Here is a 16,465-nt window from a genome sequence, read left to right as displayed (position 1 = left end):
ATCCGATTGTATTAAGGGTTATGAAAAACATTACAGGAGGACGAAGATTAGCAACGAGCTTGATAAATACTATTCAAATGTAGAGAAATAAGTAGTAAAATATTACAGAAGAATAAGGAAAGGAAATAAACTCTGATAGCAAGATTTTAAATAAGGCAAGAGAAGCTTTCATATACCCTACTACTAATCCTCCTGGACACAGGGAAAATTTACTATGGCCAATCGCCCTATCCTGCACATCTTTGGACGATGGAAGGAAACTGGAGCACCTGGAGGAAACCCACACAGACACGGGGAAAACATGCAAACTCCACACAGACAGTCACCCAAGGCCCGGATACCCGGGTCCCCGGCACTGTGAGGCAGCACAGTAGTGCTAACCACTGTGCCGTGTTTAAAGGTGACCATGCAAGTAAATATCATCAAAAAACAGACAGTTGGAATCCTTGTGTTTACATCTCGTATGGGTAGTTTGCAGTTGGAGAATTGCATATAGCTCTTATATCCAATTAGAATAACTATGTAAAAGCAACTGAAAAGATGAAGTAAATTCACCAGGATTTTAACAGGGATGAAAGTTAATCATGGAGAGACTTGTCAGGATAGGATTTTTTAATCTCAAAGATTGTTCAAAATTATTACAATAACGTAAACAATAACAGCTTGTTTCCATAGATAGCAGCAATGGGGATCATTCAAGATCTTAAAAAATGAGGAGCTAGAAACATGTCCATAGTCAGTATGGTTAGAATGTGTATTTGCTTGCTATAGACTGCTGAAAAATTAAAAACAAAAGAAAGAAATTGGAAGGCGGCTTAAAAAAGGACTGTCAACGGGGAATCGTGCCCGAGAATAGGGTAGGAGTAAAATATCAATGCTGACAAATGGTTCATTATTGTGCTAACAGTTTATAATTCTTCATATGACTGCTATTTATGCACAAGTCCAAAAAGTGAGTGACAGCAGGCTATTTGAAATAGAACCATAGAAAATCAGAGCAGGAGTAGGCCATTGGGTCCTTCGAGCCTACTCCACCATTCAGTATGATCATGGCTGATCATGCAACTCAATAGCCTGATCCCGCCTTTCCCTCCATATCCTTTGATCCCTTTTGCCCCAAGAGCTAAATCAAACTCCTTGAAAACAGGCGATATTTTGACCTCAACTGTTTTCTGTGGTAGCAAATTCCACAGGTTCACCACTCTCTGGCTGAAGAAATTTCTTCTCATCTCGGTCCTAAAAGGTTTACCCCATTTCTTGGATGATGACCCCTGGCTCTGGACTCACCCACCATCGGGAACATCCTTCCTGTATCCACCCTGTCTAATCCTGTTAGAATTTTACAGGTATCTATGAGATCCCCCCGCCTTCATTCTTCTGAATTCCAACAAATATAATCCCAACTGATTCAATCTCTCCTCATACATCAGACCCACTATCACAGGAATCAGTCTGGTAAACCTTTGCTGCAGTCCTTCCATAGCAAGAATATCCTTCCTTAGATAAGACGAGCAAAACTGCACACAATATTCCAAGTGTGGTCTCACCAAGGCCCTGTATAATTGGAGCAAGACATCGCTGCCCCTGTATTCGAATTCTCTCATTGTGACAGCCAACACACCATTTGCCTTCTTTACCACCTGTTGCACCTGCATGCATACCTTCAGCGACTGGTGTACAAAGACGCCCAGGTCTCGTTGCACATTCCCCTCTCAATTTATATCCACAGATAATAATCTACCTTCCTGTTTTTGCTACCAAAGCGGATAACCTCACATCTATGCACATTATATTGCATCTACTATTGCTTACTCACTCAGCTTGTCAAAAGCACATTCGAAGCATCTCTGCATCCTCCTCACAGCTCACCCTCTCACCTAGCTTTGAGATATCTGCAAATTTGGAGATATTGCGTTTAGTACCCTCATCCAAATATATATATTGCTACCGCACTTACCACCACCATGAAGCCATTCTCCTCAACAGTATCCAAAATGGTAAATCTGTTTTGAAGGGGAATAGCCACACTGCCTATTTAGTCCTCTTGCTCTGTCTGGTGGTCACCCATTTTCTTTCTATACGTGCTATCCTGATATTCTCTGCCTTGCTCATGCTCCACAGCACAAAAGGTAACAGAGAGAAGACCAATACTGTCCTCACCCAAAATTTACATATGCACTTTGCAGCAAGGACAGAGAGGTCATAGGAAACCCATTACAAATTAAACACTAGTTCCCTCTTTTCAGCCTGAGCCGTTTAAATCAGTTGTAACATTCTCTCCGTTAGCTCTGGAGAGAGATCAACTAAAGTCAGCATCAAACATTGAAACCGGAGCCTTCTTGATCTGTACTGCTCAGCCATTTGCTGCCTTAACTAGACCCACAAATCATATTTGTACTCAACCGTAATGCATTTATTGCAGAGAAAGGATATATACAAAAGGGAAAGTTTCATGGAAAGATTGGACATTGGCTCATGGCAATGATTTCCTGCATGCTGAACTCCTGGTTTGAATAATACTTGGCTCTATATTTTATATTCTATGCTGTGTCAGAAGATACTGACATGGAAAGCACAGCCTTATGCGGCAGTGAATTTTCCTCCAGCATTTCCAGACAGTTCCTAGGAGATATGTTTTCTGACACACACCTGTATAATTCAGTTCAGCCTTTGGTGCTTCTAGGTAATACAGACTGTATCACCAACGTTGACTCATTTGGTTAATGGATTTTTCACTCAGGATTGTGTAAAAAGACTTTACATCTACTAACTTAAGATCTGCATCAGTAGGAAGTCAACAGAAGAATGAAAACTTGGTACCCATCCACAGGAATTGTACAATGCTGACTTTGGAATTAGGAAAGGGAGATAACCATTCCACCTGTGCCCAGAATATTATTAAGGGCTGACTGTGGGAAGTTACATTTTTTACTTGACGAGGTAATAAACACAGCGAAGCAACTCTTCCCAAAAGTATCCTCCAAGTACCATGAGCTGCATCATACCTTCCAGCCTGCCATTCTTTCTTCCATTGGTTTGACAGTAAGTGGTTCCTCATTTAGAGGAAATTTGAGCTGCTCTGCTTTCCGGTTCTGCGCCACAGTGTGATTCCATTTTGTAACCTCCTTTGACGTTTTCTCGTATGCCAATGTTCTTTCAATCTTTTGATAGAAACAAACTGTTTTAAAATGTTCAAATAATCAACTATTATTAACAAATTGACATGAAGCTGCATCTATTTCAGTCTTATCAGGATACAGTTTATTTGATAATTACCGTTCATTGCCAATATGAAAAACTGTGGGTCAGAATTTCTATATACATCATCTATCAAATCTGAAAAATGGCTTCAATCTGAAATTTTAACCTTTTTTGTTCTTTCAGATATTGATTGCGATTTCAGAACATTTTAAGTTTTTATTACGTCCATCATACAGATCTGATGTGCTACCTGTACAACGGCAGAACTGACCAGCACATCAAACTATGAGCTAATGTTCCTTCTAAACTGTGTGGCTCCCCCACAGGCTGAGCACAAATCGATCCCTTCAAATTAATGCATTGTACGGCCACACAAAAAAATGAAGGGCCCACACATTGGAATGAATAAGTTGTGCATTATTTAAAAATTTAGATGGAATATGCTGGTAGCCAATTTGAAAAAAATATCATAAAAGGGAATTGAACGACATAGCCTTTCTGTACTGTAGGGATTCTATGATTCAATACTTTTGTTGTTATATTTTAATTAATGAATCAGAATTCAAATGATTTCAGCTTCAAAAGGTTTGAGAGGAATCACTAATATACCAATTAGACCAGTTTATGTGAAATATTTTAATTTTTTGCTTCCATTTAGTAGTTTGATTTATTTCTGGTCCAAGCGGTCAGCAACACGAAACTCTCAATTCAGAATGCGAGCTAGCGCTCTATCCAGACATTATATCATAACATAATTCACCTTTTCATGTTGTTGTTTACTGACAGGTAAATCTAGGGTTTGGTTTGTCTTCTCAAATATCTTCAGCTGTTTTTTCACAGACTTCAGTGAGGAAGCGGATGGTTTAATGGTTCCCAGCAGATCTGATAGTTCAATCTTCTCATTAGCACCTAGAATGAAGTGTGGGAGGTGATTAAATCAATTAAAAATCTTCAGTGACAGAAATTTAAACAGTAAATAATTAACTAACCTAACTTGTCAATCAGCCAGCCAGAATGGAATGATGCAGCGCATTATGCTTTATTTATTGATTTATATTCTATTCTAAAAAGACAGAAAACTTCTCCTCCAGGCTACTTCTGTTGTAAATTTTGTACCCTGCTCCTCACGTGAGTATGCACTCCTTGCTGCAATAGCACTTCAGATGCTCTTTGGCTTCACACTTTGACAAGCATCAGCAGGCTACTTGAGCATTAAGAGAAGTGGGGAGATATTGCAAAGTCGCCCAAAATCAAAATGTATTCCACTCCAGCAGGCAATGCTGGTTACTAAACAAGAGCAGTGATGCCATCTTCAAGTCGCATGCCATCTTGGAACATATACTGTCATAATTGCTAGGTCAAAGTTCTCTACCCAACACTTGAATGGGAGCAGCATCACCACAATACTATAATTATTCAAAAAGGCGGTACATCACTACCTTCTTGGGTTTCTAGAAATGGGTAATAAATTGGGCCATGCCAACATCGTACACATCTGGATAACAAATGGTAAAACAAATGTAGCTTTTTTTTTTCCTCCTCAGCTCAAGGGTATTGAGGCCAACTGCAACACTTAAAGCTGCACAAATTAAGCTAACTCGGCAGATTTTCCTATAGCTCAGCGGCTCAATGATAAACTTGAGCTACTGTGGGGTCTGCAATTTACAATGTTTTAATAGCAGTCCCACAGAAAGCAAAATCACAAATCACAACAATCAATTTGATGAGCATTTTGGCTTCAGATCAAAAACAGCTAATTTTAGAATGTTAATAATGGCATGATCCAGAAATAATAACCTGGAGTTTAAGGTAAAATTAAGGCTCAATGCCCACTGTTATTAAAGAACAAATTGAGCAGTAACCTCTGGTTATTACACTTGCGCAGTTAAATATGAAAATCAGCAGCTGCTGTCAGAGTTGCTTTGTTTCTCCAGAAGCTGCACAATACTGGTATCTTATCGAGAGACTTGGTATGCAAAAACAAACAATGGCATGATGTGATACTTTTCTGATACACACCCACTGAACACATCAAAAAAACTTACGGCTTGTCAATTCAGTCATGCTGAGCCTTAATCAGGCCTAAACGACCTCCTTGGCACTTAAAACTAAGTTGTACAGATATGGATGTTCATTCATTCATCTTTCCCTCTTAATCTTATCTTTCTTTCCTTTTGTTTTGCTTCCTGTACATGGTTTGCCATTGAATTAGCTCCGAGAATGAACAAATCTACACTTAGTTCTGACTCTGCATGCCTCAGCAAGGAGTCTTAAATCTGATTTGTTAACTAATTGCACAGGTGCTTGTCCTGTTCACACAAATTCCAGACCCCCTGAAAAGGGCACCACACTGTTTGGATTGCTTATTAAGTTCCACAGCAAAATCTCAAAGTCTTGCCCTTGTTTGTGGTCAAGTTGAAATGTAATGAATGGTGGAGTGTCCATTTAGCACAGACTGCAAAATGAAGGCCACTGACTTTTAGATCTAGCTAATAAGTGGGGCTGCCAATACTGATGGGGCATAATATCCTGAAGTTATGATTTAGAATCACAGAATCCGGATAGCGCAGAAAGAGGTCATTCGGCCCATTGAGCTTGCACTGACAACAACCCCACCTAGGCCTTACCCCCATAACACTGCGTTTTTACTCTGCTAATCTCCCTGATACTAAGGGGCAATTTAGCATGGCCAATCAACCCAACCCACAAATCTTTGGACTGTGGGAGCAAACCGGATCACCCAGAGGAAACCCATACAGACACAGGGGAAATGTGCAAACTCCACGCAGACAGCCATCCAAGGCTGAAATTGAATCTGTGTCCTTGGCACTGTGAGGCAGCAGTGCGAACAACAGTGCTGCTCGATAAATTGATATATAAATGATTTCTTGTGGCAAATGTAGATTGAGATGCATAACCTTCTCATAGGAAGTAAAAATCTGATCATGGTATGTTGACACTGATGTTCTCATCACGTGTGTACAAAGAGGCAAGTGTATATTCTTAAAAGTAAAGTTTATTTGTTAGTCAACGGTAGGCTTACATTAGCATTGCAATGAGGTTACTGTGAAAATCCCCTCGTTGCCACATTCCGACACCTGTTCAGGTACACTGAGGAAGAATTTAGCATGGCCAATACACCTAACACATCTTTCCGACTGCGGGAGGAAACCCATACAGACACAGGAAGAACGTACAGACCCCGCACAGTGACCCAAGCCGGGAATCGAACCCGGGTGCCTGGTGCTGTGAGGCAGCAGTGTTAACCACTGTGCCGCCCTTATTCAACTTGACTTCACAAAATTGGTAGGTTAATAAACCTAGGCCAGTCTCACCTACATCCTAGGGAACTGGAGCAGCTTTTGTAATGGCCTCCGTACTAAAGAATGCTCATGTACAGCAAGGCCTTAAGGGAAAAAGTGGATTATAGAAGAATGTATCGATATTTTATTATTGTTCGAAGCTAAGGAAAGCTGTTGAGCAATCATATCAGTAGGTACGGATAAGGAAAATGTTTGAAAGAGAGACAAAGGAGATCAACAAAGAAAAATAGAAGTTAGAGTGCATCATACGGGGCCGGTGTTACATATATTCATCCTGACTTTATGGGTTATTTGTACAGAAATTGTTTGAAGTATTGTACCTTCTGAACTGACAGTGAATTCTGACACCTGCAAGCTGGCCTCTGTCCTCTCTGCCAATTTCTTCCTGAAAATGAGAAACATAGTGTAATTGTTCATTGTAGTAAGAAATTGTTTACCTGGATTCAGAAAGCACTACTCAGAGAAAGGATAAATTTGGATAATTGTTTGTATATTAATTATAATGTAAAAGCAGATTCACAGAACAAGATAATTATTCCCTATCTAAACATTATGAAAAGGAATTATGCAAATACCTTGCTCGGTATTTCAAAATAAACTTTTAAAATGCTACAATCCTATTGCAAAAGATTAATTTGTGTGCAATTAATTAACAATTGTATGTTATATTTTCTCACAAAATGCTTCCCAACCATAAATATAATTGCTGGTTGCCTGTTGGGACCAGTAATTGTTCAGCGATTTAAAAACACTGCTCCATGTGATATACACAAAAATTCATGTCAGTTCTCACTGTGACTTGTTAAGACCATGGATATCATTACTTTTTCTTGTCACCGAGGGAACCAATCGCCTCCAGCAATTTTTGGTGCTTCCTCTCATCATCACTGTCGTTCTGCAAAATGCAAAATTTTAAAACTGAATCAATGTCTCCACAAAAAGAAGATTCTAATAATAGATTAAATTGCCAATACTACAGGTGCAGATTCAAGTATTTCAACTGCTCTAATTTGAGGCATCTTTGTCCACCAGGAATCGTCATCACTATTACATAATCTATGACTCATTCAGTACAGCTCAATCCCATTTCTGATTTTTTTCAGACATAAATAGCTTGAGCAAGATGAGAGGTGTTGCGGAAGATTCATTTCAAATTATTTTTGCCTCACCTAAAATAATCACTCGATTGTTTCTATGGATTCAGTGCCTTTTGAAAATGTTCAAGCTTTTAGAACCCAAGCTTTGCATCATCTAATTCTGTGCTCATCAAAGCTTTGTCAAAATATACTAATCTGAACCTAAACCCAAATATCCCTTCGCCGAAAGCCAGTAACAACTACTGAAACAGAAACAGCAGTCATGATATTTCTTTTTCAATTTTTGATAAATATGCACATCAAGTTGTTCAACAACTGCAGAATAAAGACATTTAATAACAGATAGGACTAATATTTGCCGATTTTGCAGGTCTTCTGAGTAGGGATTCCCATCAGAAAATGTATCACATGTTCATTAATTCCTGATTTATCTAATTCGGTGATCTGAAGACCTTGTTTTCTCAATAATCATCAAAATATTCTACAACAAGGCTCCCATCAACCTGTATTATCAAGTTGCTGATGCTGACAGATCTTGTTTTGATTTATGGTTTACCACCAGTGAGGGAACAGCATTAAGAACAGCTCTTCCCACACCTCCAGGCTCACAAAATTCAACAAGGCAAACTCATGAATAATAAACAGGAACATAAATAGAAATGAGTTTCATGAGCTTTACTGTCCAGATTTCTGAACTTCCTAGCATGCATTGGACCTTTGGGGCACAATTTGTTTGCTTTGAAGTAACAAAAGCAATTGTTTTAAAAGAACAACTTGCAAGAAACAAGATGTTACCTCATCCTCACTGGCAGTCAAGATATGTTCAGTCTGAAACAAATCCTCTTCTTCCATTCCAAAGCAAAGTAAATCACTGAAAATCAGAAATATACAAGGTCAGCCACAATTCACAGATTTAAATAATCCAAAGCTATATTATTTTGCAAAAGAACAGACTATTTGGACAAAAGCTGGGTAACACTGACCTACCTCAATTAAATTATTTGAAAAAGGCAATGGAACTTATGCCAATCAACTGAAAATTTTTGAATGTAAGCAGGCCAAGAAGAGGACTCCATTTCTGACCCCGTTTTTGTTATATGGTACTATTTCCAGAGGCAGGGAACACCATTTTAAGGAACAAACATTGGAAGTTGGCAGTCATTTTGTTGTACTACAGGTGCAGCTCTTGGCTAACCCATACAAACCAGCAAAACATACAGTCGTGCTATCTTGAACAGGCCACCTCTAATAAATATCCTACATTATAAAAGTGTGGCTGAGACAAATCCTGCACTGTTGGCTGCAAAATAAATATAACTTGCACATAAACACGTTCAGGTGACAGCAGAGTCCGACATAATTGACAGAATTGCCACATCTAATAAAGAACACCACTGGATGGCAATGCAAATATTCCTGAGCACAGAGCCACCTGTCACTCTCCTAAACAGACCAATGATCCACCTTTTATTGCCCAACTTTTAAAAATCATTTTACAGAATGTGGGTGTCACTGGCTAGGCCAGCATTTATTACCCATTTCTAATTGCCAGAAAACGTGGTGGTGAGCTGCTTTCTTGAAGTGCTGCAGTCCCTATAGCTACAGTTCCAGGATTTTGACCAGGCAACAGCGATGGAATGGTAAGGATGGTGAGTGACTTGGAGGGGAACTTCCAAGTAATGATGTTCCCCATCTATCTGCTGCCCTTCTCCTCGATGATAGCAGTCGTGGGTTTAGCAGATGCTGTCTAAGGAGTTCCCGCAGTGCGTACTGTAGATGGTACACACAGCTGCCACTGTTTGCCAGAAGTGGAGGAAGTGAATGTTTGTGGGAGGGGCAGCAATCAAGCAGGCTGCTTGCCCTGGATAGTGTCAAGCTTCTGTGTTCTTGGAGCCGCACTGATCCAGGCAAGTGGAGAGTATTCCATTACACTCCTGACTTATGCCTTGTGGACAGGCTTTGGGAAGTCAGGAGGCAAGTTAGTCACCACAGGATTCCTGGCCACTGACCTCTTGCAACCGCAGTACATATAGGGCTAGTTCAGTTCAGTTTCTGGTCAATGGTAATGTCCAGGATGTTGAAAGTGAGGGATTCGGTGATGGTAATGCCATTGAATATTAAGGGCTGATGGTTACATTCTCTCTTATTGGAGGTGGTCATTGCTTGGATGCACATGCCTGGATTTTATCCAGGTCCTGTTGCATTCCGACATGGTATCCATCAACATCTGAAGAGTTGTGAATGGTGAATAATTTGCAATCATCAGGGAACATCTCCACATCTGACCCCATGATATCTTTTATGAAGCAGCAGTTGAAGATGATTGGGCTGAGGGCATTACTTTGAGCAATTTCTGCAGTGACGTTGTGGAATAGTGATTGACCTCCAAATACCACAACCATCTTCCTTTGTGCCAGGTATGACTTCAACCAATTTCCCCGAGTCCCACCGACTCCAGTTTTGCCATACTTGGTCAAATGCTGCCCTCAACTCTGGTGTTCAGCTCTTTCGTCCAAGTTTAAACCAAAGCAAATGAGATCATAAGCTGAGTGACCCTGGCAGAACTCATAACTGAGCATCATTGAGCAGGTTATTGCTAAGCAAGTGCTGCTTGATAGCACTGTTGATGACCTCTTCCATCACTTTACTGATGATTGTGAGTAGATTAAATAGCGGTAATTGGCCAGGTTAGATTTGTTCTGTTTCTTGTGTATGGGATATTCCTGGGCAATTTTACAAATTGCCGGGTGGATGCCAATGTTGTAGCTGCACTGGAACAGCTTGGCCAAGGATGTAGCAGGCTCTGGAGCATGTCTTCAGTACTATTATGTGAACATTGTCAGGGTCCAAAGCCGTTGCAGTATCCAGTGCCTTTAGCCATTTCTTGATATCGCATGGAGTGAATCAAATTGGCTGAAGACTAGCATCTGGAATGCTGGGTCCCTCCAGGGGAGGCCGAGATGGACTATCCACTCAGCACTTCTGGCTAAAGATTGCTGTAAACAATTCAGCCTTATTTTTTAAACACTGTGTTGGACTTGGAGATATTTGTGGAGCCTCCTCCTCCAGTGAGTTGTTTAATTGTCCATCACCATTCACAACTGGATGTGGCAGGACTGTAGACCTTAGATCTGATCTGTTGGTTGAGGAATTGCTTAGCACTTATTATGTGCTGCTTATGCTGTTTGGCATGCAAGTAGTCCTGTGTTGTACCTTCACCTCGTTGACACCTTTTTTTTGTTTGCCTGGTGTTGCTCCTGGCACGCGCTCCTGAATTTTCATTGAACCAGGGTTGATCCCCTGCTTTCGTGGGAGTTGAGGATTCTGCTGTTGCCCCACTGTGCCTCATGGATGCTCAGCCCTGAGTTACTAGATGTGTTTGAAATAATTCCCATTTAGCACTGCAGTAGTGCCACACAACAATGGAGATTGTCCTCAACGTGAAGATGAGACTTTGCCTCCACAAGAACTGCCAACTCTGTCACAGATACATATGCGGCAAGCATGAGGATGAGCGCAAGTATGTTTTTCCCTCATCACCTGCCCAGTGTAGCAGTCGTTTAGGACTCAGCCAGCTCAGGCTATGGTGGTACAACCAAGCCACGTTTGGCGATGAACACTGAGCCCCAATGCAAAGTACCCTTGCCACCCTCAGTGCTTCCTCCAAGTGGTGTTCAACATGGTACTGAATCACCAGCTGAAGGGGGCAGCGGAGGGGGGGGGGGGGGGGGGGGGGGGAGGAGAAGAGAGAGAGAGAGAAAGAGAGATCATAGAATCTTTACAATGCAGAAGAGGCCATCTGGCCCATCGGGGCTGCACTGACTCTCTGACAGAGCATCTTACCCAGGCACTCTCCTCCGCCCTAGTCCCATAACACCACATCTTTCCCACGGTTAATCCATCTAACCTAAGGGGAAATTTTAGCATGGTCAATCCACCTAACCTGCACATTTTTGGACTGTGGGAGGAAACCAGAGCACCCAAAGGAGACCCATGCAAACACAGGGAAAAAGTGCAAACTCCATGCAGTCACCCAAGGCCAGAATTGAACCCGGATCCTGGGAACTTTGAGGCAATAGTGCTAACCACTGTGCCATCATGCAGCAGGAAATTTCCTTGTCCATGTTTGATGTGACTTCATGGAATCAAAATTAAGTACTCTCTGGACAAATACCTCCCAATTGTGTGCCATTGTGCTGCCACCTCTACTGGATCTGTCCTGCCAGTCGTACAGGATATACCCAGACATGGTGATGAGACATTATTTGCAAGATATGATTCTGTGAGAATATATGTCAGGTTGTTGCTGGACTGGTCCTTGTGACAGCTCTTCCAATTGATGTTAAGGAGGACTTTGCAGGGTTGACAGGGCTGGGATTGTTGTCATTTCCTGCGCCTTGGTTGGCTTGCTAGGTCATTTCAGAGGGTCACATGTAGGCCAGACCAGCAGAATTCCCACCAGAATCAAGAACACTTTCACGGCAATCTATAGACTTTTAATGACTTCAAAAGCCATCAAATTCAAACCGGTCCCATGCATTATCCTGGATCTCTAGTGACAATACCACTATGTCACCATTTCCCCCATACCTAGTTAAACAACTACATGACTTGCAAGAAATCGTTTGCCCTGACCTCTGGATACTCAAATGCTGTACATCTATTCTCCTATCTTTACTGAAGGAAGATTGAAAGAAACACAGGAAAGTCTGTGAGCTTTTGTTTCCCCATCCAGGCGGTAATCAAAGAATTACACCTGCAGCACAGTAGTTTAGGTGCTGCAACTGGTCATCGAATCAAGCCAACAATGCAGCAAGGGAACTAGACAATATAGCAAAACTGCTTCTGCTGGTATCTGAGAGTGCTCACTGTTAATCTGATTACACATGTATAATGAAAAGAACGCAATCATTATAGATGCAGAAGTTCATGAAGCGATCAAGTGAATGAATGACAGTGATACTTTCTTGTCATTCTCATATACTCAGTCCTGCTATTGTGATATATTAAATATAATAGTTAATAGGGTGCATCTGGAATGTTCTAGACTTTTGAATGGGTGAACTCAACTAATGGGCAGAAATACAGCAGTATAAGCATGTAACTAACACACACCTCACAATGAGTTTATCCCATAAGCAGCCGTTAGTAATCAATTTAGTTTGAAATCTTCAGTAAGCCATTAACAAAATATTTTCCACACTAGAAGCACCATGGCTGATACAAAATCCTAATCATAGTTGAATTTAGATGACGTTTGTTGAAAAAGGCAGCAGTAAGATACAGGAGAAGAATTCCAGGATTTAGGAATCGAATATTGCTGAAAAGTGAGGGGCATGTTGTCAAAGCTTTTAATCTTTAATTTTACAGGACAAGTGCAAGAATGCCAAATTTCAAACGTCCACCATAATTTATACTAAGGAGCTGATTAGTGCCAGGACTTGGGGGCAACCAATGAACACCAGGGTTAGAGGAGTGGATAGTTGAAAGGGGTGGTTATAGAACTGGAGCAGGTTGCAGACAGGGTGGGCGGTCACATGATGAATAAAAGATAAGAATGATGATTTAACATGTAATATGCCAGGCAGCAATTAGACCACACAGGTCAGCAAAAACATAGATTTGGTGACTGGGACAGAATAATAACTATATTTTCACAACTTGGAGCTTTGGATAGTGGTGGAAGGGAAAGTGAAGGCTTGAGCAATCCTTTGAGGAGGGACATGAAATATGAAAGGAGAACGTGCCACAGAGGTGGACGGCAGGGCCTCCGTGATGAATAAATGGGGTCTGAAACTTGTATCAGGGTTGAAAAGAACGTCAAAAGGTTGTGAATAGAATGGTTGAGCCTATGACAGTGCTAAGGGGAAGAAATTCTTGACAAAAGAGTGGCGTGAGGGTTTGGACTGAAGATGGTGTGCTTCTTGATGCTAAAGTGGAGGAAGTTCAACGAACCCAAGACTGAGTACAGAAATAAGGAGCAATTGATGTTTGAATTAGGTAGGACGAGCTACCTGATCATCAAAATATAAACAGTAGCTAGTACAGGAAATGTGCTGCAAACAATTTAGGAATTGGAGTGAGAGCATGCACAAAAAAACCCAATGACTTTTGAACACAATCACTAAGAGTGCACAACGGATTGTCAGAAAATATTTGCATTTCTTAAGCAGTGTATCCTTATATCAAAACAATGACTTACTTTGTACCATAAAGGCAAGCAATACAGCAATTCCGCCCTGGCAAATACCTTGAAGGCTTGTTTTCTGGTGGTAATTATTGAAGGAACAATCTTAATGAGAGCAACTAAAAAACACCTGCACTTCATCCAACAGTGCAATATGATGTCAAGATACACTAGCTTGCTTATCAAAGGGACAGCACCCTCAACAAGTCCATTTGATATTGCTTAGATGTATGCTTAGCATCTTAAAGAAAAACACAGCAAATGATCCACAACATAATTCACAATTAGGGTTCAAGAGATTTAAGTGGTCCAAATCTGTTGCAACTGCCATTTATTTTCTGTAAAACAGAAAGCCCACAGAAATAAATGCAAATACCAAACTACTACTTCACAAACAGACCTTTGGTATAGATATAACATCGAGAATGTTCTGAATGACCTATTCAAAAACCATATTACTCTATTTGAAAGCAGACAGGTGGCAACCCTAAATGAAATCACAATATCTTACTTTTCTTTGAAGTAAAATGAATGATAGATGGAAGTTAAACACAGAATTTTACAATACAGGAGACTGTATCAACCACTGTTGGATCTCACTATTTGAATATAACGCGTGTGTGCAGGCAGTAGGTGAACACAGGACCAATCTCATAGAGTATCTTGTCAGCCCTGTCCCCATTCCTGGACTGGCAACTTATTCATAGAATCCCTACAATGAAGATGAGGCCATTCAACCCATTGAGCCTGCATTGACCACAATCCCTATTCCTGCAACACCAATATTTACCCTCACTAGCTCCCCCACCCCTGACAAAAAGGGGCAATTTAACATGGTCAATCAATCTAACCTACACATCTTTGAACTATGGGAGGAAAACCACATAGACAAAGGGAGAACACACACTGACCCAAGGTTGGAATTGAACCCAAGTCCCCGGTGCTGTAAGGCAGCAGTACTAACCACTGCGCCACCCTATTTATTCACTTAACTCTCTCAAAAGTATGGTATTTCAAAATCTGGGGAAAATACAATGAAACTGCTGTAGATAAAGGGGCAGCAGAGTGGCTGGCACTGCTGTCTCACAGCGCCAGAGACCCAGTTTTGATTCCCGGTTTGGATCACTGTGCAGAGTCTGCACATTCTCCATGTCTGCATAGGTTTCCTGCGGGTGTTCCGGTTTCCCCCCCCACAGTCCAATAGTTGTGCCGGTTAGGTGCAATGGCTATGCTAAATTCTCCAACTCTGATGAAGGGTCATCTCGACTCAAAACTTTGGCTCTATTCTCTCCCGATGTGGAGATGCTGGTGTTGGACTGGGGTAAACACAGTAAGAAGTCTTACAACACCAGGTTAAAGTCCAACAGGTTTATTTGGGAGCTCCCAAATAAACCTGTTGGACTTTAACCTGGTGTTGTTAGACTTCTTACTGTATTCTCTCCCCACAGATGCTGTCAGACCTGCTACGATTTTCCAGCATTTGCTGTTTTTGTTTCAGATTCCAGCATCCGCAGTATTTTGCTTTTGTGCCAAATTCTCCCTTAGTGTACCCGAACAGGCACCAGAGTGTGGCGACTAGGGGATTTTCACAGTAACTTCATTGCAGCATTAATGTAAGCCTACTGGTGACACTTTTAAACTAAACAGTGACTCTGTCAAGAGTTGGAAAGGCAGATTAACTTTTTGATTGTGGGGTCAGGGAATCAGATTCTCTTCCCAGGCTGCAGCAGGTGTAATTTTCTTTGTGAAGATAATCACAGTCGGTGATTTCATGATAAAGGAGTAGTAGGTCAGCACAGCGGCACGGGGGAGCACAGTGGCACAGGGCAGCAGTGGTTAGCACTACCACCTCACAGCACCAGAGACCCAGGTCAGATTCCTGGCTTGGGTCGCTGTCTATGCAGGGTTTGCACGTTCTTCCCGTGGGTTTCCTCCGGGTGCTCCGGTTTCTTCCCACAATCCAAAAGATGTTAGGGGAATTGGCCATGCTAAATTCTCCCTCAGTGTACCTACCCGAATAGGCACCGGAGTGTGGCGACTAGGGGATTTTCACAATAACTTCATTGCAGTGTTAATGTAAGCCTACTTGTGACTAATGAATAAACTAACTAAATGAAGCGTCCGACTTCCATCCCAGAAAGTGGAACCATTTTTGCAGCACGCTTCGGCCTCCCCAGTCCATCTGAGTCACCGGGTGGTGTGGCTTCACCGAGCTTTTCAGTTTAATGGCTGTGACCTGCCGCTGTCAGCGCACACCAAGCCCGGGTACAGGGAGATGCTCCTTCTCACCTGCTCAGCCCCTTCTCCTGCCCCTGCTGCTCCATCCTCCCCGCCATCTCTCAGCTCCTCCACATGGGTCCCGGGCAACGCCAACTGCCGTCAAGCGGCACTTCCGGTGAACGGCAGACTGTCGCAAAGTCACCCCGGCGTCGGCAGGGTGTCGCAAAGCGGGTCTGGAGGAGCAGTAACCATGGCGACAGGGCTTGGCCACGGAGACATTGTGCAAGATCAGGTTTATGTAACATGTATATAAACTGCGACACAAACAACAATCATCATATCAGTGTGGATTAGAATGTTAAACAGGTGTAAACAACAGTCAAAGCGAAATTTGTAACCAAAAAAAACCACCCCGTTTCAATGGAGGGAGCTTTTGA

The 16,465-nt window shown here is 41.7% G+C and overlaps 1 protein-coding gene across 1 annotated transcript in view; it reads right to left on the bottom strand.

The window, feature by feature from the left end:
- The window catches only part of LOC144492915 (U3 small nucleolar RNA-associated protein 14 homolog A), a 44,231-nt gene extending 28,022 nt beyond the window's left edge, over positions 1–16,209 (bottom strand). Inside the window, exons 1-6 of the mRNA XM_078211537.1 lie at positions 16,098–16,209; positions 8,417–8,492; positions 7,349–7,419; positions 6,845–6,909; positions 3,962–4,110; positions 3,006–3,161 (exon numbers count right to left, since the gene is read on the bottom strand). Of these exons, the coding sequence (XP_078067663.1) occupies positions 3,006–3,161; positions 3,962–4,110; positions 6,845–6,909; positions 7,349–7,419; positions 8,417–8,492; positions 16,098–16,144 (564 nt within the window). The 5' untranslated portion in view covers positions 16,145–16,209. The remainder of the gene's footprint in view (positions 1–3,005; positions 3,162–3,961; positions 4,111–6,844; positions 6,910–7,348; positions 7,420–8,416; positions 8,493–16,097) is intronic.
- Between the last annotated feature and the right edge of the window lie 256 nt (positions 16,210–16,465).

Source organism: Mustelus asterias, chromosome 4 (assembly GCF_964213995.1).
Source record: "Mustelus asterias chromosome 4, sMusAst1.hap1.1, whole genome shotgun sequence".
Taxonomy (NCBI): domain Eukaryota; kingdom Metazoa; phylum Chordata; class Chondrichthyes; order Carcharhiniformes; family Triakidae; genus Mustelus; species Mustelus asterias.
Note: the sequence above shows the minus strand (reverse complement) of the source record. Positions and strands in the feature narration are given on the sequence as shown.